At 43.4% G+C, this 22,570-nt stretch overlaps 1 protein-coding gene and 1 long non-coding RNA gene across 3 annotated transcripts; one reads left to right on the top strand and one right to left on the bottom strand.

The window, feature by feature from the left end:
* Positions 1 to 727: 727 nt before the first annotated feature.
* On the bottom strand, positions 728 to 3,255 carry SP9 (Sp9 transcription factor). 2 transcript variants are annotated; one of them, XM_027733659.2, is made up of 3 exons: positions 3,127 to 3,255; positions 2,674 to 2,819; positions 728 to 2,397 (listed from the first exon to the last, which is right to left on the bottom strand). In XM_027733659.2, the coding sequence occupies exon 3, from the start codon at positions 2,362 to 2,364 to the stop codon at positions 1,042 to 1,044; it is 1,323 nt and encodes a 440-aa protein (XP_027589460.1). In that variant the 5' UTR covers positions 2,365 to 2,397; positions 2,674 to 2,819; positions 3,127 to 3,255; the 3' UTR covers positions 728 to 1,041. The 2 variants fall into 2 exon arrangements, with proteins under 2 accessions (XP_027589460.1, XP_027589459.1); XM_027733658.2 differs by lacking the exon at positions 2,674 to 2,819 and having other exon boundaries at positions 3,127 to 3,229.
* A 6,463-nt stretch (positions 3,256 to 9,718) lies between these two features.
* On the top strand, positions 9,719 to 15,469 carry LOC120324590. The gene is made up of 3 exons (XR_005566021.1): positions 9,719 to 10,195; positions 10,740 to 10,822; positions 13,488 to 15,469. It is a non-coding gene; the product is annotated as an uncharacterized LOC120324590 (long non-coding RNA).
* Positions 15,470 to 22,570: the final 7,101 nt, after the last annotated feature.

Here is a 22,570-nt window from a genome sequence, read left to right as displayed (position 1 = left end):
TTTTTAAATTAAATAAATAGTTCCTCAGTACAGTTCGCCGTCACTCGATTTTGGGGATGGTTTCGCCAAAGACACTTAGTTTTTGGCGTGGTTCCTGGCTGGTGTAGCGGGGCTCGGACTCCGTTTAAATTTGTTTGGGTTTGGGGTTTTTTTGTTGTTGTTGGTTTTTTTTAAGAAACTAAACCTAAGGAGGTTTGAAAAGAGTGAGCAGCGAGGTTCGGCGCGCCTGGCTCGGGGGCCGGTCCCTTCCCCTCCCGGCTATCATTGCTGGCTGCATTTTTAATCACAGTGACTGTAAAGAGGATGGGAAGGGGGTGCGAGGGCTCCCACTAAAAACCTGACCCCTGCAAGGACTGGGCGGGGGAAAGGAGGGGGCACGAAGAAGAACAAACCCGTGAGTATATTGTTCAGAGTCCTTTAATAATACCAAAATGAAAATATGTCAAGATTTTTTCCATACAGATAAACGCATTTAATTTCTTTAAGAGACCTTAACTTACGTGTGTTTGAGTGAAGTGTTAACTCAACATTTTAAATATCTTTTACATATATACTGACTTCCACAAAGTGCATCAGAAATTTAAAATTAAAAAAAATAATAATCAAAACCCCAAAACCTCCCTGAATTTCAGGAATTCACCAATTAAAAAAAAAGAAATCCCCCAAACCCCTTATCAGATCAACATTTACAAGAAAAATAAGGGAACACGATCTGGTTTTCTTTTTTTTTTTCTTCTTTTTTGAACCCTATTTATACAGATGTTTATGAGATACAGAGGGATCGTCTCGGAGTTGCAGCTGGATTTCTCACCTTAAGCCTCTCTTAGGATGCTTGCCTTCCAATAGAAAGAGAAAAGGGAAGCGGAAGAAAGTGTCACTCGGTACCTACTGGCCGGGCGGGACGGGGGCCGCGTCTCTCCGGCACCGCCGTCCGCCGGCCCGGCCCGGCCCGCTGCGGCCCGGGGCGCTGTCGGCGGCGGGGCGGCTCGTGTCCCTCCGGCCGGCGCGGGGCTCAGTCCGGGCGGTTCCGGCGGCTCTGCCCTAGGAGTCGCCGGGCCCCGCGGTAGGTTCCTTGCCCGGTCCGCGGGCGGCGGCGCCCACCCCCTCGTGCAGGATGAGGTCGGGGGACTCGGAGCGCGGCGTCTCCAGGTTGCTGGCGTCCGTGTCGCTGTCGCTGCCCTTTTTGCCCCCGCCGCCCCCGTTGTGCGTTTTAATGTGTTTGCTCAGGTGGTCGCTGCGCATGAAGCGCTTGTTGCAGACGGGGCAGGCAAAGCGCTTCTCGCCCGTGTGAGTCCGCAGGTGCCGCTGCAGCTCGTCGGAGCGGGTGAATCGCTTCCCGCAGAAGAGCCAGTTGCAGACGAAGGGCCGCTCGCCCGTGTGCCAGCGCAGGTGCGCCTTCAGGTGCGAGGTCTTGCCGTACACCTTTCCGCAGCCGGGGATGTGGCAGCTGTGCAGCCCCTTGCGCCGCAGGCTGGCCCCCGCCGGCCCGAGCCGCTCGGCCTCCTGGCAGTTGGGGCAGTCGCAGGTGGCGCGGCCCGAGTAGCGGCGGGCCGAGCGGGCCGAGCCGCCCCCGGCGGCGGCGGCGGCGGCGCCCGAGATCATGGCGCTGGCTGCCGCCACCGCCGCGCTGGAGTCCGTGTAGGAGGGCAGCACGGGCTTGAAGCCCTCCTGGGTGAGCAGGTGCTGGCTGGTGGAGAGCAGGTGCGAGGCGGCCGTGGAGCCCAGGCCGGTGGAGCTGAAGGCGGAGTGGGTGAGGGAGCTGAAGTCGGGGTTGTAGGTGCCCAGTTGGGAGTGCAGCGAGGCCTGGGGGGCGCCCGAGTGCAGCGAGCTCTGCAGCCCCCCCGCCGGGTTCTGCACCTCCAGCCAGGAGCCTGGGTTGGTGTGCACATCCCACCAGGAGGAGGCCGCCCCGTTGGCCACTTCGCCCGCCGAGAGCGTGGAGTGGAAGCCCGACTTGTACCAGGACTCGTAGGGGTGCGCCATGCCCACCCGCGGGTAGAGGCTCTCGGCCGCCGAGCTGTGCACTTTGGAGATGAAGGCCGACTGCCCGCCGGGCTCCTGCGGGGACACGCCCGCCGCCGCGGCTGAGTTGGAGAAGAGGCCGCCGTAGTCGCTGCTGAAGGCCGAGGAAGTGGGCGAGGTGGAAGCCAGGCAGAAGGCGCTGTTGGCGGTGCCCGTGCTGCTGGCCAGTCCATTGGAGCCCCTGCTCGTGGCCACCGTGAAGCCCGAGAGGCTGGAGCCGAGGTTGCAGCTGGAGGTGGAGCGTTTCCAGGGGTGGAAGCCCCCTTTGGCGAAGGCGCTGGACTCGGGCAGGGTGGTCAGGGGACTGGTGTTGCCGATCTTGTTGCAGGTGGCGGCCAGCATGGCCAGGGGAGTCGTTCCAAATCTCGGCTCTTCCTGCGGGAGAGACAAAGCCGGCCCGTCAGCCTAACCCCTGCTGCCTCGCCAGGCTCCCGCGGGGACGCGGCAGCGCGGGTAGAACCGCGGCGCAAAGAGCGGTACCGCGGAAAAGTTTTCTCTTATTTTGGAGGAAGGCTCAGCCCTGCCCCGCTCGGCACAACTCGTTTTCAGCCGGGCACCGGTCTCGGCGCCCGAGGGGTTTTTACATCGGAAGCGGATCCCGACGGGCACGAGCGACACGCGTGTTCCGAGAGGGCTGTTCGAGCGTACTACCGTTAAACCAAAAATCCCGTAGGAACGAAATGCGGCGTCTCCTCGAGCAATCGTACAGGAGAGACGGAAAAACGAGATGGCAGCAAGGCGAGCGGTGTGCGGAGCCTTCTGACCGTCGCCACGCGCAACGCCGGGCTGGCGAAAATCTTTGGAAATCAACCGTAGTTCGAGTTATAAAAAAAAAAAAAAAACAAACAACCAACAAACCAACAAACAAAAAACCCAAACCAAAACAAAAGAAAGCAGAAGCAGCACGGCTTCTCTCCGGCCCAGCGAGTTTTCAGACTAAACTCTTTGGTAACGACCCGATGGGCTGCCCGCAGTGAAATCCCCCGAGGCGGGCCGGGATCACCTCCCATCCTCGCGGTTTGTGCGAGGGGCAGCCACAACGCGGCGGCGGCAACGGCAGTTTTTCCAGGGGGAAGCCGCGAGGAAGCGCGCGATGCGACTTACCCCGAGGATAGACGTAGCCATAGCACGTCCGTGGGCTGGGCGGTGGGGCGGAGGGGAAGGCGCTCGGTGTGCGCCCCGCGCTGCCCGGCGGCACTAAGGACACTCCGGCGCGGCGGGGCCAAACTCTGCCTAAGTGCGGGCAGCGCCCGCTTTGAAGTACCGCTGGCGGCGGCGCTCGCCCAATGAGGGCGCGGGCGGAGCGGCCCGGAGCGGCCCGGCAGCCAATCAGGCTGCGCGGAGGTGCCGGCGCCGGGGCGCGGGGCGCGTGCCAGTGAGCGCGTGGGGAGAAACCTCCCCGGCCCGGCCGCGCCGCAATTCCCGCCCGCCCCGCGCCGCGCTCCCGCCGGGCACGCACCGACAGCCGCGGGGGCAGCCGTCGGGAGCGGGGTCAGCGCCGGCGGAGGGCTGGTGTCACGCCCGACGCCGCTCCGCCGCCGCCTGTAAACTGTGCAGGAGGTGTCATATTCCCCGCTGCCGGTGCGGTCACCTGCGATCCTCGCGGCCAGTAGACCATACCTGCCTCGCTTTTATTCAACAGGCCCTCTGCCTCCTTTTTCAGGCCGTTTGGGAGCCGTCCGTGTTGGATGCGAATAACCTCACAGCGCCTAATGACATTTTGTGAAAACACGTTAATTTTTTGGTTTTTCTTTGCTAAATGCTAGAAGTGATTTCCGCCACAACGTATTTCTTATTTTCTTTGCAAAAGGAACCGAGAAGGCTTTTTAGTTATAGAAAGCGCCAAAAAAATCCAAAAGCAGGGACCGACAGGCATCCCTTTGCTCTTGTACTGGGGCGGGAGAGAGGACAAGGGGCATATGACATCCTGTCGCTTAAGAGAGAGGATATTATTTTACAGAGTAATCGCCAGCAAAACACTTTGAAAGTCAAATTCGCAGCCGGCAGCACGTTTTTCAAGCCTCATATACTCCCGTGGAAGCAGTGCTGCTAATGGGAGAAGGCTTGCTCCCTCCTAGCAGTGCTAGGGCGCTGCTGGAATAAGCCTCCCCAGCACTTGCCTGTGGCCTCTGCACTGTGCACACTCCACACGCCCAGTGAGCGACAGAGACTTTACCTGCTCTCTGCATGTGCGAAATGTAAGTCCAAACCTCGGCTCCTCAATGTCTTGGAAGCTAGTCCCTTTGATTTGTAATTATTTGAGGCTTCTTAAGTAATTGGCTAGAACCTGCCCGTACTGTGCCTGCGGAAGATCAATAGGCGTCCAACTTTTCATCATTGCAGTCGTCTCTGTGAGGATGGGAATAGGAGTTTTTCCCTCTCCTTTCTGCCGTCCCCAGTGCAGCTGGGTACAATTCTGAACCAGAAATATGATGAGTGCGTTCAAGCAACGCCGGGCCCTTGCTCTGCATTTGAGTCAATATTTCCTTCTTCTCGGTGCCGCCTCAGCCATCCAGTATAAAACCACCTAGCAGATGCAAAATAGGCATCGCTGTGGAACAAAATGGAGAAACCGGGAAATTGAGGGGATTTCGCTTTTCTTTACGTGTTTTTATATTTTTTTTGTATGTGTGTGCTTAAATAAGGCGGGCATTGCAATTTATTTTACATTGTGTTATGCAATCTGCAGGACGCCTGCCACGCTAGGGAAGGATGCCCCTGGAGATTATCTTTTATTTAAACGTCTAAGGCTATTTTCAAAGGGCGCTCGCCTTTTTGTCGCCACGTATTAAACAGAGTCGGGGCAGTAGGAGGAAATACTGTTCTGCGCTTAATTCTTTCCACATTGACTCGCAGCCGGCGCAGGGGTCCGGGGAGTGCATGGTAAACCCTTCCTCCGAAAGGTCTGCCCCGAGCAGATCCTGAGCGGCGGCTGGGACCCAGGGGGGCTGTAGCGCTCGGCGGGTGGAGGCGGCGGAAAGGCGGTGGCGGGGGGAGCGACATAACCCCCGCGGGCGAGGCGAGGAGTCCGACAGGGGCACCCGGGAGCCATCGCCCAACAGGTGACTCCTTCCTTCCCTCCTTCCTTCTTTCCTTCCTCCTTTCCTCCGGGGGGAAACCCGCTCCTTCCCTTCCCAGGAGCCTTCCGTGGTGGTCGTCAAGTAGCAGCGCGGCGCTTCTGGCCAACCCCAGGGCGGCGGGGGGAGAGGGTCTTTCCTCTTATCTTGGGGAAAGTCATCAATAAAATACGTCTGGAAGGCAGATCGAGAGAGTGACGTTTAAAAATGTTGCCTCTACATCAGCGAGTAAAGGCATCCGCTGCCCGCTTGCGCTCCCACAGCAAAGTAGGGATTCTGCTGTGCTTGAAGGCAGGCGGGCGGCTCTGCCTGCCGCACATCCATCTCCTCGCCCCTTTGTAGTCGGAAAAGTAACTAAAACCCGCAGGAACGAGGCAGGCGGTGGAAAGGCTGAGGGAATGGCGGCGGAAGGGGTAACGCTGCTAAAATCTTTAGGGGGTCAAGTATTTTCTGACAGATTTTTTCATGCTCCAAAAATCGAGTTTTTAAACAAAGATCAATGTGTTATGCTAAAGTGTTGAGCTGACTGTTAAAACATTTGGGGGGATAATGACAATGTAACAAAGGCCTGGTTTGGAGTGAATCATCACCCTTTTAAAAGTTAAAGCAATTTTCAGGAGAATAGCTTTCAGCAAATGCTTTACATTATTCAAAACGGCCAAATAATGCTCTATTATAAAGCCTGAATGCTGCCAGTCAGCCCATAAGTGCAATTTGTGCAAAGGCTCGGTGCCTTATCTCCACTTCTTTATAAAGAGGTGAATATAAAACAATTTCTTCCAAACCCAGACAGAGAGCACGAAAATTGCTTCCCTTTCTGCAATCAGGGCAATTTAACTGGAGTGCAATTAGCACTATTAAATGTCGATTCTGCATAAACAAATCTGACTAAGAAGCGAAAGTGGGGTGAGAACCTCACATAAACTGAAACTGATTTTTTAAAATTATGTATCCGGGTCCTTTACAATTGATCCGTGACGTTTTCATCTCGGAATATATTTACATCATAAATACATTACAGTTAAATCAACATAAATCTTAGGAAAAAATCTCAATATGAATACTAATAAAGAATAGCCTAATTAAATGCAACAGTTCACTTCCTTTGAACAATATTGTTTCCCATCTTCTCTCTACGCGTGTCTTTTGATCTGTGCAACTACTAAAGTTGCTGTCTTTAGGAGGTAGAGCTGGGAAACAATTCGTTCATTAAAGATGGCTGGGAAGCTCCTGGGTTTATATTCAAGAACATCAGATGAAATGACTCTTCTGTTCAAACAGAGCTCGGGAAAAGAGCTGCCAAATATTTTCCAAATAAATCGATTTAATAGCAGTTAAATGTAAGGTTGCCGTACAATTTTTCCTGAATCCTAGGACGGGCATGGAGTTTTGCTCATGGATGTTACGGGTGGGAAAGGGGCAAACCCTTCCAAGTTCAAGAAAGCAGCCTCATTTTCTGTCAAACAGAAGGGACGTGGGCAGGAAACACGCAAACTGCTCATTGCCGAGATAAATAATTGCGTCCTGCCAGATTTTTTTTTTTTTGTCAACAGGACTTCCGTGCGAAACCCCCTCCCCCCCCAATTACACTCTTCATTTACATGATCTAGAAACCACCATTGATTATCAGAGCAATGCAGAGGGATACCTGGTGATAAATTAATAACTTCAGTTAAGGCTTCCCCACTATATTCTGCCCAAGACTAGACATTAAAAGGGGGAAGGATATATAGACATAGTGTTAAAATACAGACCGTGGTGCCTGTTGAGTCCACTGAATTCTTTCTGCTATAGAGTTTTTCATTTGTGGGTAAAGATGAAGTGCAGCTTTTGATTAGAAGGAAATCTTTTATAGTTAATAAAAAGAGAATGAGCACTGGGATCAAACTGATCATGGAAATTAAATTAAAATTATGGCACTCTCCCACAATTTCTGCTTGATCTTTCATAAGATGTTTGTTACATGGTGCACTCCCCTCTCCTCCTGCCCCCAGCACACCGAGCCCCGAGGTGGAGCACCAGGCTGGGCTTTCATCTTCTCCTCGATCTTTAAGGTGACACTATTTAAGAGTAGCAGGGAGACCCATATTACCCTGCATTTGAGAAATCTGCATGATAGTTTTAGAAATCCTGTCGCCTACTGAACGCAGTCAAAAGCGTGTCTGTGGAACTAATTCTCTTCCGCTAAATTTATTTGGACCGTGTATTTTAAAGCTCCCTTGTTCTGTTTATCTCAGCCGGAGACACGTTAACAATTCAAGGGAAGACTAGTGTCAAAGGAAGGAAGGTGACTGCAGACTGGATGATGATTTTAATTACTACAATTATTGGGAGATTATTCAACAGCATCATAGATTTGTTTTCTGCCTTGGTAGGAAAGTCTGAGGAACGTTGTGCGAGGAGTATTGTACGAGGATTTTATCTCTTGGTTCACATGCTCTCCAATGCTGTTATGATACATGGGTTAGGCATGACAAGCTCAGACTGCAGCAGGCTGGAAATTCAGTCAGTGCTAGCGTTCAGAAAGCTTTCTTAAAATGCAGGTGTTTCTAAATAGAAGGAGTTTAATTAGTAAACGCTGGGACCCAACGTTTATAGAGCGGAAAACCGCCTTTCCACACAAGTCCATTAAAGCGGCTCTGCTGACTCGGTAATGAGGTGTGTGCGGTGAGCAGGGAAGCGGCGGCCGGGACGGCGGGCTCGGCGGTCCCTGCCAGCGCCCAGCCCGCCCCGGCCGCCCCCGGCCCGCCCGGCTCCTGCGCCCCGCGGCTCCTCCACCCCGCGGCTCCCCCGGCGGCGCCAGTCGGGGCGCGGGAAGCGGCGGCACCGGGCGGGCGGGCAGGGGAACGGGCGGGTGCCTCACCGGAGCAACCTCATCACGGAGAAGTCCTGTCCCCGCGTTTCCCATGGCATCCCGCTTCTGGTACCCTCCTAGCTTTTTATACCACGTTTTTAGCCAGGCGTGACTCAGAATGTTGGTTGTGATTAAGCAAGCTGTCTATCTGCAGATAGAGATATGTGGCAGCGTAATAGGCAGGATGATTGACATTACAAAGTTCTCTTCGGTCCACAATGACCAATAAATCCTCCTGCAGCTTTCGCCCGTTAATGAACTGCTGTTTTGGCAGAGGAAAATACGCTGGATCCCCCATTCTGATGTTCCCTTCTCCACTCTCACCCTGTCCTGGGATTAGGGCGAGGAAAGACGGGGAACCGTTCATTGTGCTCTTTCTGTGTTCTGTAATTACTAGAACTCAAGCTTAAGGTGAATTTCAGCTCAGATCATGAACCATTTCACGTTCAAATGCAAGCTTGCAATACTTTCCTAGTGGCAATTAGGAGCCTATTACAAGCCATTAGATTGATCAATGTACCTTAAACAATGTGAATGATTTATATGGCAAAGAAAAAAACCTTCTTACATCCATTGTACTGTTCCAGCGACCAACCTGGCCCTCTGTCTCCATTCATCACAGCTTTAAACAACAAAAGCGACTTATTTAGAAAACTTACATGCAAAGAAACAGGCTCAATTCCTTCCTCTGGTAGGGCATCTGAGTTTTATCTGTCTTTATTGTCAAGAAATGTAGGGTGGAAGAATTCAGGCTTGTGGGAGAGGAAGGGAGGGGAGCATTTGCTGGTTTCCAAATGGATTAATTCACCTTGTACCTGAAAGAAGGAAACAAAGAGATCTGTGACTGCTTCCTAAACAAGACACTAATCTGCTGTGCATATGCAATGCAAGGAGGAAAGCTGTGGCTTACACATAGGTGCAACAAAGTGCTGGTTAGCTTTTTGTAGCCTTTTAATGACACTGTGGACACAGAACCATGCATGAGCCCCTGGAAGTTCCAAGACCGCTGTGGAGCGGAGAGCTGGCTGGGATGTGCCAGCTGATGGAGGAACAGGCTGTGTGCAGTCTTCTACACCATGGATGATTATTCTAACCACTCTACAACGAAGAAACTACAAAATAACAGCTGCTATGAAAGCCGAAGCTGCTACCCTGTAGGCCTTGGGTCTGTCTTTCTTAGCCTTCTTTCAGAAGACCCAGGGAAACTCTCACGCCTGCGTAATTCCTCCCAGCTCCTGGCAACCTCAAAGTAAAGGTCTGGGAGAGGCTGGTGACTTTGTGCTTGCCAATAATTTATTAGGGGTACAGAGATTCAGGTCAGAAGGAATGGGACCATGATTTGCCATTCATTCAATGGACAGCCTCTGTTTCTTGCATTTTCCTTACCTTTTTGCTAACATTATTCACCTTGCTACTTAGCACTGCAAAATTATTCTCAATAGCTACCAAGTGACTGAATGAATCTTTGGCTTAGTGTTAAACAGTTCTGACATGCTCAAAATTAAAACTGCTGAGAAACAAAACGCCACACATATGAGCTAAGCCATTCTTTAAAATGTGACTTTGATGGGACCAGTGTAAATGGTAACAGTGTTTGTTAGAAAAAAAGCCAAAACATCTGTAAGTCTTGGTTCAGCTGGAAATTTATTTTGGAATATCACACGAGAGAGAATGTTATTAATTTAAGGTACCAACTATCATTTGTGTTTTAGCAACAGTCTGGTCTCTGGAAATTGCTGCAGAGCTTGTCAAAAGTCACCATTTTATCACATAATTTTCTGTGAGGAGGTAAGCATTCAGTGCATCAATATCGGTACAAAGAAGAGAAACAAGGGATGCTGTCAAGTCCTGGTTACAACCCTTTTGTTACAAAACATGGATACAGCCCTTGCTGCTTTTCCAAGTTGTCTATATGGGATTGATACTATTCACTTCTTTAGTTATTAGCTGCTTACTTCCTTAATAGAAAGGGGTTAGTAAAACACTTCTACAGTGTAAAACCGAAAGATAGTTGCAATAGGAATAGGAGGTGTCCTCCCCCTTCCCTTTAGAAGATCCCACAATGCGAAGTTTCTGTTGAGTCTGTCACATACTAAACCCAGTTCTTCCTTTTCTCCTAGACTCTGCACCATCAAGAGCTTAACCTACAGAATCAGCAGTGTGTCCTGCTTACCTTAAACTTGCTCCTTATCATGGAGGAGACATCAAAGAAGAATAAAAGATGTGGAGGCCTCTTTCAAAGGTTTTGTAGAGATGGTCCATTTAGTCACATTGTGCTTTAAAGTCTTTTTCCTTTACGAGAGCTTTGTATTTGTCACTTTGCCTAGGAGAATTGCCGGGCCAGCCTGCTCAGGACATGTTTTGGCCTTCCTCTACTTTAAGTATCGCTATAAAAACTGTCTACTTGAAGGGATTTCTGCAGTCCTTAACCTACACATGTACAAAAGCAGCCTATGCTTCCTAATATACTGCTTCTGTACCTTACGTTCCAACTGGGTTGCATTGCCCTTTAATTATCTATCTTCTTATTATGATCAAGTGAACTTTTACTAATCTCCACATTTATTGTTAAGGTAAATAGATGCTGCTTTTAATCAGTATGGAGGGCCACACCAATGCAGTTCGAAGTAACTTAAGTCAACTGTAAAGGGTTCAATGTGTGTATAATTACAGAGGACATAAGCTATTCACTCCAGTCTAATTCAGTGTCTCTTTAGAGACAGACCTCTTCCTTTTCCCTGGTCCCACTCTCACCTCCTTTGCTCTCTGCTGCTCTGCAAAGCCAGCAAGAAGAATACAGTGGAGGCCAAGCAAGCAACAGCCCTCCTGAACCTCAGGCTGGATTAATTTAGTGGATTGAAACTCCTAGGTGAGTGTAAGCATACGGGTACAATATAACACCTTCTTCCAACAAAAAAGATTGATTGCATCTTAGCCTTGGTATTAAATGTGCTATTATCAGAAGAAGCTGTAATAATGCATACAGTCACTTTAAAAGCAAGCAGGTTTCCTTTGCGAGCATACTTATTATTTCGATAGTACTTGAGAACTATTTTAACAGTGGCCAGGTTGTTGCTTACTAAAATATATCTGAATTGCCTATGTATATATCAAGGTATTTTTTCTTAATTTTAGTTTGAATTATTCCTGAAGTTCTCATTAAATTTACCATTTGTAAAGGACAGATTAAATGAAAATGGCTTTTAGAAAAATAGAGCTGGAAATTATTTTGGCCTTTGTGACCTGGAAGAGGTGATAATTTGCAGCAGCACTAGGTACTGGACATATCTGACATTTTAGGTATTCCCTCACAGTTTCAGGCCTTTGTACAGATGAACTCCACCTGGGACAACTCAGCAGTCAACTTTTTGTTACCTTAATGTAAATGAGAAGACTACAGCTGTCTTAAGCAATCTAGGTGGACACCACAACAGAAAATGAAATTTGGGCAAGGGCAGAGCTAAGAAAGGAATGTCTATTATCCACAATAATGCTTCTAACATTTTCTAAACAGCTATTACCTGTGTCTGTCCATAATTGTCCTTGTTACAGTAACAGTGCAGTCTTTCTTTCTGAACAGTTACAGAAATCTCTCTCCACTGACTTTTCCATATGTAAACAACCTATGCAGCATTTTCTAATGTAAAACAAATGCGGTAAGTAGGTCCCACATTAAAGAATCACTTTGAGTGGAATGTCTGAAATGCTCAAGGGATTTTGGGGGGGGGGTGTTCAGAAAATACCTCCACTTGCATTCAGTTTCTAAATGCATTCCCATATATGCAGATGAGTGTCAGTAGGACCTATACAGCACATTGTTGCTGAATTTGGATTGTCACTGAGAACCCATAACTCACTTTCTCTTTTGCAAAACGATGCAAAATAAGATGTAGTGGATTTTTGTTATCTGATATTTCTCATGGTTTTTATTGCACACGAACATAGCTAAATTGTAATATTGACACTAAAAATATTTGTCTCTTTGGAAAACAACATGACTGCAAAATTCCCAGTTACAGCAAAACAACTAGAAGCCAAAATTTGTATCACTCCACCTCTGCATTTGTAATCTTTATAGATAAACCATGTTAGTTACTTTAATTGAAATTGGGTGAATGGATGAAAAGGGCAGACCATTAAACATCTCAGGGGGATTGAAAGCAGTGAAACAAAGTGCAAGTTTCACATTTTTAAAATCTCATCTCCATATTAAGAAATTGGATGTTCACAATTCCTATGCAGTACTTAACACAGTGTAACTTGATCCTCCATTATGGATTTTGGAGGACATTTAGCAAAGCTCCAAGGTTTGTTCAGTCTGAGACAAGTACCACAAAAATGTGTGCTGTTTGTCTCGTTTTTTGTACACATCATGGCTGAAAGCACAGGTCTAAGAGGAGGAGCTGGTGGTGTCCTCCAGCTCTTTCGTATTATCACTGTACATGTGATATGTAAGATCAAGTAGCCAGACCTTTCAGTCATTACCCAAGTTGTTATGCTGTAACTTCAAAAGAAGCTTTATCTGAGTGAGGACTACATGCTCCTATTCAAAGTAAAATATAGAAGTTAGTGCACTAGAAGCTTGTGCTTATTCAGAGAAATTTTGCCAAAAAGGTGTAATGTACAAAATACAATTGCAGGCTTTGGAAAGGTATGTTGCATGCTGCTTTAACTCCTAAGACTGTTTGGGAACCTTGTTTTCCCAGCATTTGAGAGGGTGCTGATTCCAGACCACCAAGATGTGACATGGCATTTTTCCACGGAGTAGCTGTGGTCCCCACAAATTGACTAGCCACATTCCATGAAGCATGAGGAGCACAGGAACACCTCTTTGTGCCAGAAGTGCGTGCTGGAAATGCCACAAAATATGGTTTATTGCCATGTGAGGGAGTGACTCAGCCTATATAAAACTGGATGTTCTAGTGATGTGCAAAAATCTGCAGTATCTGGAATTTTGCAGCTCCAAGACTGAAATGTTACAAACACCAATTATTTGCAGATGGTGTCTTACCTAAGCATGCACACTCACACTTGTGACTGCATAAGGAAGAGGGAGGGGATCTCTGTAAATAAACTGCTTAAAAAGAAAACCAAATAGTCAAACTAACAGCTTGGTAGTTGGATATTAGATTGCCTTTTGTTACAGTATTTTTCAAATAGCTGTTACCATAACAACATAACATATTTTTTCTTTAATTTTTTTTAGCTGTTTGGAAAAAAAAATTCTTGCCAGAATTTTTCCATAATAGCTTCCATTAATAGCAGTGTCTTCTGTTGAGGAGGCCAGTGCTGATGTCTCCTGCTGTCACAAGTCACTCACAAATCTAGCAGATGTTTTGTTTGCTAAGGCAAATTTGAGCTTTATAGAACACATTGTGGGTTTTTTATCCATCCCCAAAGAGCAAATATCAGTTAGGATGAGATTCCAAACTGATTTTGCTAGGAGACAAGGCACATGATACCTGTCAACAGAATGTGACCCGCCCTGGAAAAACTATCTCAGATTGAACTGTAAAAATTCGCCTTTAACACAGTGATAGCGTACCAAGCACCAAGAGACAGACCTTGGAGACGTAGATATAATAAGAAGAAAAAGAAAAAAGAAAAGGAGAAGGAGGGAGAAAGGAGGTGTAAAGCCTTTAAGAGGTCAGTATTTTTCTTCTATTCTATAGCACGTATTTTACTAAACTCTTAAGGTAAATGCTGTAGATGAGAGTGGTTTATCACTATCAAACAAAAGTTACTGTAAAAACAGTTGGAAAAAGTGAAAGAAAAGGAATCCACTTTAAATATTGATGCTGCCCCAGAAACACTGACGATTTTATTTTGGATTCAAGTAATTTGCACAACTAAGAAATACCACTTTTCCAGGCCTTCCATACACCTGAATGTGGCAAATATGTCCAGATTATTATATTTAATAATTTGTCTGCTACTACCATCTTTTTTCTGGAAACAAAGACAGAACTATTTATTTTTGCAAGGCTTATTTTATAATCACATTTTATAATTTTATAATCATCTAGGACCATGTTTTAATGTAAGTTGTTTGATTTTTTTTTTAAGCACTTGATGCAAAATAAGGGAAGGTTTAATGAAATACTTGCATATTATATAAAACTTCTCAGAGAAGAAGAAAATGTTATTTCTATGTTGATTACCTGGATTGAAATGACTAGCAGCCAGCCAGCCCATATGGCATTTTAGGGGAGGTGTGTAACTGCATACATCCATATGTGGGCATATGTGTGCCCATGTTTTCTTTATGCTAGCTAAAAAGAATATTTAAAAATCTTTAAAAGGAAGAAGCATTGCTAAACAGTGTACTTTAATTTCTATACTCTTTTACATAAATTTACATTCACAAGACTAGTTTAAATTCATTCCAGATAGGATATTCCACATTTGTACAAGTGTAAATGACATTGAAAAATGAAGTGGTTATCTGGTCAGAAGGCTTCAGTGAGACTACTGCCCTAAGATCAAATCTTCTGTTTAGTTTGTGAAGGTATCGACCATTTCAGTGAACATGAAAACAGCAGTGTTGCAAACAGCATCGCAAACCCTGTTGCTCTACTTAAAATTCAAAATAGAGTGATTTTTTTCCCGTGTAGTTCAGATCTTTTTTCCAATGTGTAGCTGAAAATATTTCTCTAAGTAAATTGATTTCCCCCACATTACAGTGTATTTGAAAGCGTACATGCATTGATGTATTTCCTCCTTTAAGAATGTTAATTCCACTTTTAAGAATGCAGCAGGTCCAGCATTAGTCTGTCTGTTAGAGTTTCTGGTTTAGCAAAAGAACTGTGTTGGGGTTTATCTAACAGTCCTTGATCACACATCATTTGATATAAAAAGGTGAAAGTGGTACTACAGATACCTGCAATTTGATTGATAATGTTAAGAATGTTCATCTACACACTGTCCACTAGATTTTGTTTGCTGCAGTAAAGTTACTCAGCCTGTTTCATACAGGCAACAAATCTGAAGTTTTGAAACGGAGTGACAAGTACTACATGCTCCACTTTTATGCTCCATATTGGTTGTATGTGCATGTAAAAAGTGTTAATGAGATGCATAAAATTTAATAACAACTCAAATCTCTTGCACTTACACCACTCTGCTGTAACTAGGATTGAGAAAACAAGCTTTAAACAAAAAGAGCTTTCATACCCTGCTGCAGGAGTGTGACCAGTCATGGTAGGTTGCTCCTGGACTCATAACTACTGAGGGGACTTTTGAAATGGGCACTATTTGAACTTCCGAGCATGGTCTATAATCTTGCTTAATAATTATATCAACTGTGACAGTTTAATTCACTGTAGGTATCCAAAACTATTCCTGAAATTAATAATAGGCATGCTTTATAGCTTATGCATGTCAAAAGTTATAAGACTAGTCTCATCATGGAATGTAACTATTTTAACATGACTTTTTAAATAGTCCAACAATTTAAAACAATTACATAACATTTTTTCCTTCCAATTTTTAAAACAAAAAATGTTTCATTGCATTTATAGGGTAGAATACAGTTAAGTGACCTCTACAAAAAACTTCCTCTTTGAAGTGTTCTCTGAAGAGAGCTTCAAGGCAGCTGAGTGTCTCAGATTGTGATTTTGTAAGGTTTTGATGCTAGAAAATTGTTTAACAAACAGCTCCAAAATATTGAGATTTTGATTAATAACACACAGTGCCATGGTATTTAAATAATATAAAGTTTGAAATCTAACATGTGGCAGAATAGTATGTGTTCCACATGGTTAGGAGAATAGCAATGGGGGCATACCAATATCTGAGCAGGAGGGCAATCATTATACAAAGCCAATTAAGCTGTTTAGGAATATATTAAACTGTTGTCTCTACTTGCGCCAAAACTTTTCCACTAAATTTGTGGTTGAAAAGGATTCTTCTTCAGCAGCATAAGGAGTTGGGATTGCTATTAAAAGGATTCTTCTTCAGCAGCATAGGGAGTTTGGGTTGCTAGTGCTTTGTTCTTCAAACGTCCACATTGTGTATGACTCTGCAGAACCCTGGATTTGGTTAACATTGACATCTCCGCAGAGAACAGTTTGGGAATATTAGCCAAATTTATTAATGCAGTAATATATGAATAATACTAAGGTAACTCAGGGAAGCTTGTTGAGAGTAACTGTCTTGAAGAGCAATGTTCACACTGAAATCACTCATAGGGCCTCAGAACCTTTGACTGTAGTTAAACTCCTACATAGTTTCATAATCTTCTCAAATGCTGAAACTTTACTCATGAAAGAGTACTCTGCCAAAAGAGGTTTTACTCTGTCTAAGGAAGCAAAATACTACTGTATTTAGAGTCTTTCCAATGACAGGACTTGAACTAACATTAAGAGACATTGTACTGGCCTACACTGAAAGGGTTCATTTAAAAATCCCACCTCATTTATACTCTAATTACTACTAGATTAGGATCACATCTGATCCCATAGTAATTATATATTAGCTGTATATATTAGCTCTAGGGTGAGATCTGATGTTTGCATACAAGTATTTATTTTATTAAGTGAAAAGGAGAAAAGACCTACCCAACAGTAGCATTATACATCTATACCTCATTTGCATATCTATCTTTTAAATTCCAAAGCAGAAAAAACTTGTAACTTTGATTTCTATTTTGGGATAAGCCAAAGAGCAAAAGAAAAAAGCTGAAAGCATTGATTTAAAAAAAAAAATTAATGACAGAAGCAAAATGGAAACTAATGTACTACTTGATGTGAATACATTAATATGTGAATATGTAAGTTGCCATTTAACATGCCAATGCAATGCTGTAATTGTCCAGACATAAGACTGTCAGAAGATGAGGTGTACCTGTAATTCTTACCTACGTCAACATTGTTTTTTGGTTGTTTATAATTGTTGAAAGTAGTATGGAGCCACAGAGTTGTGTACAATGGAAAAAATTCATAACCTGCATTTCTGAGCAGTTTCAGATTTGATCTGTCAGTTTGAAGAAAATACTTCTATGTCCAGTTCTCCATTAGTGATGGGATGTGGTTGCAGTATGAATATGCTTTCAGCAGTGCACTATCTAAAATGGACGTTGAAACTAAAATTATTCTGTCTTCACATCAAAGTAAACATGAATCTTAAAAACGTGAAGAAAAGAGCTCATTCAGCAAGCCCTACTAATTGTATATAGCCTGCATTTGCAAATTGTTTAATTGTGGATTGGTATTAGTAAATCTGAAGGATTATTTTGCAGTTGTTGGAATAAGCACTAAAAATAGTCACCGTTTAATCTGTTTCAAAAGAGTCGAAGCTAAATGTTACAAAACCAAAATGTAAATAACGAATAAAAGCCTTATAACCAAATGTCTTGATACCTAACCAAATTACTATCTTTTGACTGGAATCTAGCTTCAGAATCAATTACAGAACTTCTTCTTTAGTGTTCATTCACCCCACCACAGAGCTAATTTAATAAAGATTTTAAAAGAACATTTTTATAAGCAGAAGTGTGAGAAATTTTTGTGATTTAGGGTTTTGAGACTGTAGATTACCATCTTTAATCTCAGATAAACAAAAGTCTCTCAAGCTTCTTAAGGCACAAATATATTTTAGTCCATATCCATGAGAAAAATTACTCAGGGTTTTTTAAATCAGGAGATTTTTTTTCCCAGATGGTTTCCCTGGGTGAATTTCCAATCTCTAGATGCACATACCTACCACAGCTCACAGTCTACTGCGATTTCAAATTTCAGAGCTAAGAAGGCTGATATTTCTTCAGTCAGTAATGCTGAAAGGTACATACTGAAACAGAGGGAAAGAAGGAAAGATCTCAAAATATTAAAATATCAAGTATTTTCAAAGGGCTTAACTCTTGCAGCCTCCAGAAATTCCAGAAATTTGAAACTGCAGTACTGAAGTTGCTGACAAAATGCTTTTTACTAGTGACCTCTTTGTCAAGTCTGAGGTGGCCTTGTTGTTATAGTTTCATCTTTTCAGAAAGGCTAGTCTGTGAGATACTGCAGCATCAGTTTTTCATCTGACTGATTGTTGATTTAACTGAGGAGGCTTCACAACCAAATCCTCACAGTGTGTGAGTTACAGAGCTGGCTCTAGGCAGGTTAAAGTTAAGCTATTTGTATCCATGTCACTTTGGACGTGTCTTGTTTTATGAGCAATTAAAAAAATAGGTCATGTTTTGTACTCTGGAAACATTGCTGTTTGTGGTTCTCTCAAAATTTAAACATTTTGCATGCCTCAGACCACTTGCAGGGTAAATGGAGTCCCATGCTGAGCAGCTAATAGGGGAACTCACACTTTCAAGAAAAGTGTGTCTAATAGCAGGGGATTACTATAAATCTCCTGGTTTGATGTACACCCTCACTTAAATGTTATGGGAGTGGCTTCAGTATCCTGCAGCTTCTGCATCGCACTTGTACCTGCAGCCAGGCATATTTGTAAATTTATTGAAGGCTGACATTTTTAAAGAGGAGTTATCAACTCTCCTTAGAGATGGAAAAATAAAAAAATTAAGTAATCAGTTTATCTTTCTTCCCTCCTTTAAAATGCTACTTGTTCTTATTATTTTTTACTTGAAGTCACAACTTTGGTCGATTTTCGAGTTCTATGATGGTTGTACATTGACTGCATATATATTTATTTGACCTTAAAAAAAGAAAAGACGCAAAACTACTTTTGAAATTATTTTATAAACTATCTCAGTGCATTGCATATAATACTCTGTTGTGTACTAGATAATATTGATATGAAATTGACCTCTGAAGTAAGAAAAAAGTCCAAGCAGAAAATAATTTATTTTGTAAATCTAATGATTGCATTTGTTGATGGCATACTCTTGGACATAGCATCTCTCAGGCAGTGTTTGTGATTCACAGGCTGCTCGGACCTTTGGATTATTTCTAAAGAAATCTGGGGAAATTTTCTGAGAAACTGAGTTCATCCACAGAACCTCACTTGTGCAATTAATGGTTTTCACTAATTTTGTAGTTTCCTGAAACACTAGAGAAACCTTCTAGATTTTCTTTTCTAGGCCAGAGACCTCTTGAGCTTTGTCTGTTCCCCAAAAGCCCCTGCTTGGGTATTTCTAAGACGGCTTGATGTTGCTCAGCTGGCAGAAGGCATTCAAGCAGGTGCTAAGTGTAACAAGGCTAGATAAGTGGCCAGTTCACGTTTTTAATTGCCTTGTTTCTCTCCTAGCTTTGGGAAGTGGATGCTGCATTATGGCTACTCTGTTCATACTTTCAGGTACAGACTGGGGAGGTGGCTGGGATTTGTATATGATCTATACAGACAATGTGTTCTTTTTTAACAAGTGCATTACTAAAGCTGGCTATTAAAGATATTTTTGTGGCTAGCACAGTTGTTGAGCTTCATAAGTTCAGCTTCAATGCTGTGGGGGTCATCTACGCCCTCAAGTTATCGCAGCAGTGAGGTGAATACTGGCACTAGTGACCATCATCTCTTTCCTGACTGAATGCTGTTCTTAGGCATTTTGTGCTTCACAGTACACCTCTCCAGAGAAGTGGGAATCTTAAGCTCAAAAGAATCCTGAGGCAAATGGTATTTCAGTCTCATGTAATTTCATTGATGCACCAAGTACTGAATGAAAAGACCCCCAGAAATAACAGAAGAAATAACAGGAGAGACTTGAGATCACCTTTGGCCTGAATCAATAGGAGTTCTTACCCTGCCTTGCAGATAACATGAGTTTGCAAATGTTGTTGCTGCTGTTGCTAATTCTCCTGAATATATGACCCGTGAGATTGAAAGTGAAGTGATAGGATATTTCCTGTGTTGCCAGATGGGAACAACTCAAAAATATGCAGAAGATATAGGCAGAATATCATTACTGGTTTCTTATAAGGAAATGTGAGTTGCTAAGTGTATTGAGGCTTGTGTTGGGTGGACTTTCAATGACTCAGAATCTTCCTTGATTGTTGTATGCCTTTAAAAGTAGCCCATGTTTCTGCTCAGGTCATGCAGAAATTGTTAGCCAACATGAAAAGTATCACGGATAATTGCTGTGAAAAGGGTTAACTTTATCTTGATGTGAAGTCATCTGGATTTTTATCCAGTGAAACAAGGCATGAATATATGAGCTCCAATTTTTATTCTAAAGTATATTTTCTAACTGCTATTTTTTATACTGTGAATATTTTTATTTTCTGTGTATTTTAATTATTGTTTTGGTTTGAAAACAAGACATAGCCTGGCTCTTTGCATAACAAAATTAAGAACATCATGAGTCTGCTGAATCAGAGAAAACAACTTGGATACATTAAAACCTTTTATAACTCTTTTTTTTCTGTAATATGTATTGAGGTTGATAGGGACAGTAGCCACATACTACTTTTGCTAGTACTGCTCTGAAACAAAGAATGATTAGGACTGGAACTTGCAGATTCAGAATATGCAGGTATGTTTCTAATCTAAGAGTTAAGAGGAGCAGTCATTCAAGTTATTATTTAATGATGGACTGAAACTTGCATTTGAGAAATGACTTCATAACTTACCCCAGATAAAATGAATAGAGAAATACCTTTACCTGGAAGTTCAAAAAATAGTAATGTTGTTCTCAACCATCTACTTAAAAAAAACTGGGTATAAATTGACATAAATTGATTATTGAAGCAGAGATACCACTAAAACTGACTGATTCTATTAAGTCTTCTCCCACTTTGTGCTGCAAACCAATCTCATCTTCTCATTAGAATGGTTGGACACAGCCCTGCAACTGAGTGGAGATTTCTTTTCCAGAGTCTGTTAATGTTTCAGATGTGTTTGTCAGGCCATGCACCAGTTAGACTTTAACATTAGCCAAAAATAATGACAGTTCATTGTTACTGAACTAACATAACACAGTTATTGAAACTTGGCCACCTACCTCCACATTCCTGTCTACAAAACACTGTGAGGGAAGAAAATTGGAGTGGGATCATAATTTGGCAGATACATATCATAAATTAGCGATCTTCCCAAGGCTTTTCACTGAACCAGCAGTGCAGCTAAAATAGCTGTCACTGAGGCACCAAGCTCACACTGTAAGGGAATGTAGTAAGAAGAAATCATTAATAAAAGCATTATCAAACAGTCATTGATTCTTTGGAAGATTAACCGAATGGGATATAAAAGCATTCTCAGCTGTATGTTTCAGGCTAAATCAAGGCACCAAGGTAAGGAGCATCAATTACTGAAAGCTGCTTGGGTCAGGACCCTGAATGAAGTGTAAAAGCCTGACAACCTTTTCCCACTTGCCCAAGACCTTGGCTGCCTGTGCTCAGGGCAGGACTGTCACCTGGGATCAAATGCTGTGAATCGACCTGTGAGAGAGTGTCTCATTGGGAGCTTGTTTTCTGTGCTTGAGAGCTGTGTTTACACTGAGGTGTGAGGTTGTAGGTGTGCCTGCCCCTAGTTCTGTGACCTTTGTTGACAATCATGTGATCCAATCTATTTTTACTTGGCTACCTAGCTTGACCACAGACATGTTTTGTCACTACTGACTTTTCTAGCAATTAATGGACTTCTGGCTAATTCTGGTTACCATTGCCAAACCTGCTTTGCTCTTTTTGCTCAGACGCTGTGGGGAAGCTGTTCCCACTGGCCTTGCTGCCACGCTGTGTGCGTGAGTGGAATTTTGTGGGTGTCTCACCTGCACACCAACTGCCCTGGTGTGAAGGGGGCAGTGTCTCCAGCCCCTGGGCAGTGAGCTGGAGCCACTAACTGGCGCATTTCACATCTTTAGAGAACTTCAAGGAATTTGGCTACTTGTAATTCAAATGGAAAAATACAGGACACAAACGAACCAGGTTTTCTCTAATTAAAACCACAAGACCCATTTATTTTGGTGGGAAAGACTGTAGGCAATTGTAAATGTCATTATAAATGTTTTTTGAAACAAGGGTTTACTTCTGCAAGCCGCTCCAGATCTTTAAGACCTTTAGGCTTTCCATCTGTCCTTCAGAATGAAACATTAATGACTATAATTTAACAGAGTATGTTAAAAAAAATGTTAATGCTGAAGTCATTGACATACTTGGTTAGTATTTTTTAATTAATTTTTTTCCCCCTTTACAAGTACTGAAGCACTTTGTGGACTAAGCTATTGTGCCACTACTATCAAATAAGGTAGGAAATATTTTATCATATTTTGATCCCTATTTTTACCCCAACTTATATTATGGCATATTTAAGATTTCCATTGTTCAAACTGGTGAACTGATGTTATTCCTAGAGATTTTAACTTTGTTTCCACAGTTTTGGTTTCCATCGTGTATTTGACGCAACTCAAATGTAACTAATTAGTTTTGAAGTACAACTTTTCATTTATCACATTTTTGCGGATAGATTTTTAAAACATTTATTCTGATTACTTGTTTATTATGATATGCTGCTTCAAATTAAAATGTTGACTTGTTTTAATAAGGATTCTGAAATCTATTCATACATCCTGCATGTAAAAGGCCTAACAAGAATCCTGTTAGTTCCATAACATAGCGGTATTGCTGTGAACATCACAAAGTGATTATGTTTTCGCCATTTTATACAAAGATGTGCAGTGCTAATACTTATTCCTCAATTTCAATATCTTTTTGGAACCGCTATTCTGAGAAGTAGA

The sequence above is a fragment of the Pipra filicauda genome, unplaced genomic scaffold (assembly GCF_003945595.2).
Source record: "Pipra filicauda isolate LSUMZ 115617 unplaced genomic scaffold, ASM394559v2 scaffold5_size6683894_pilon, whole genome shotgun sequence".
In the NCBI taxonomy this organism is placed as follows: Eukaryota; Metazoa; Chordata; class Aves; order Passeriformes; family Pipridae; genus Pipra; species Pipra filicauda.
Note: the sequence above shows the minus strand (reverse complement) of the source record. Positions and strands in the feature narration are given on the sequence as shown.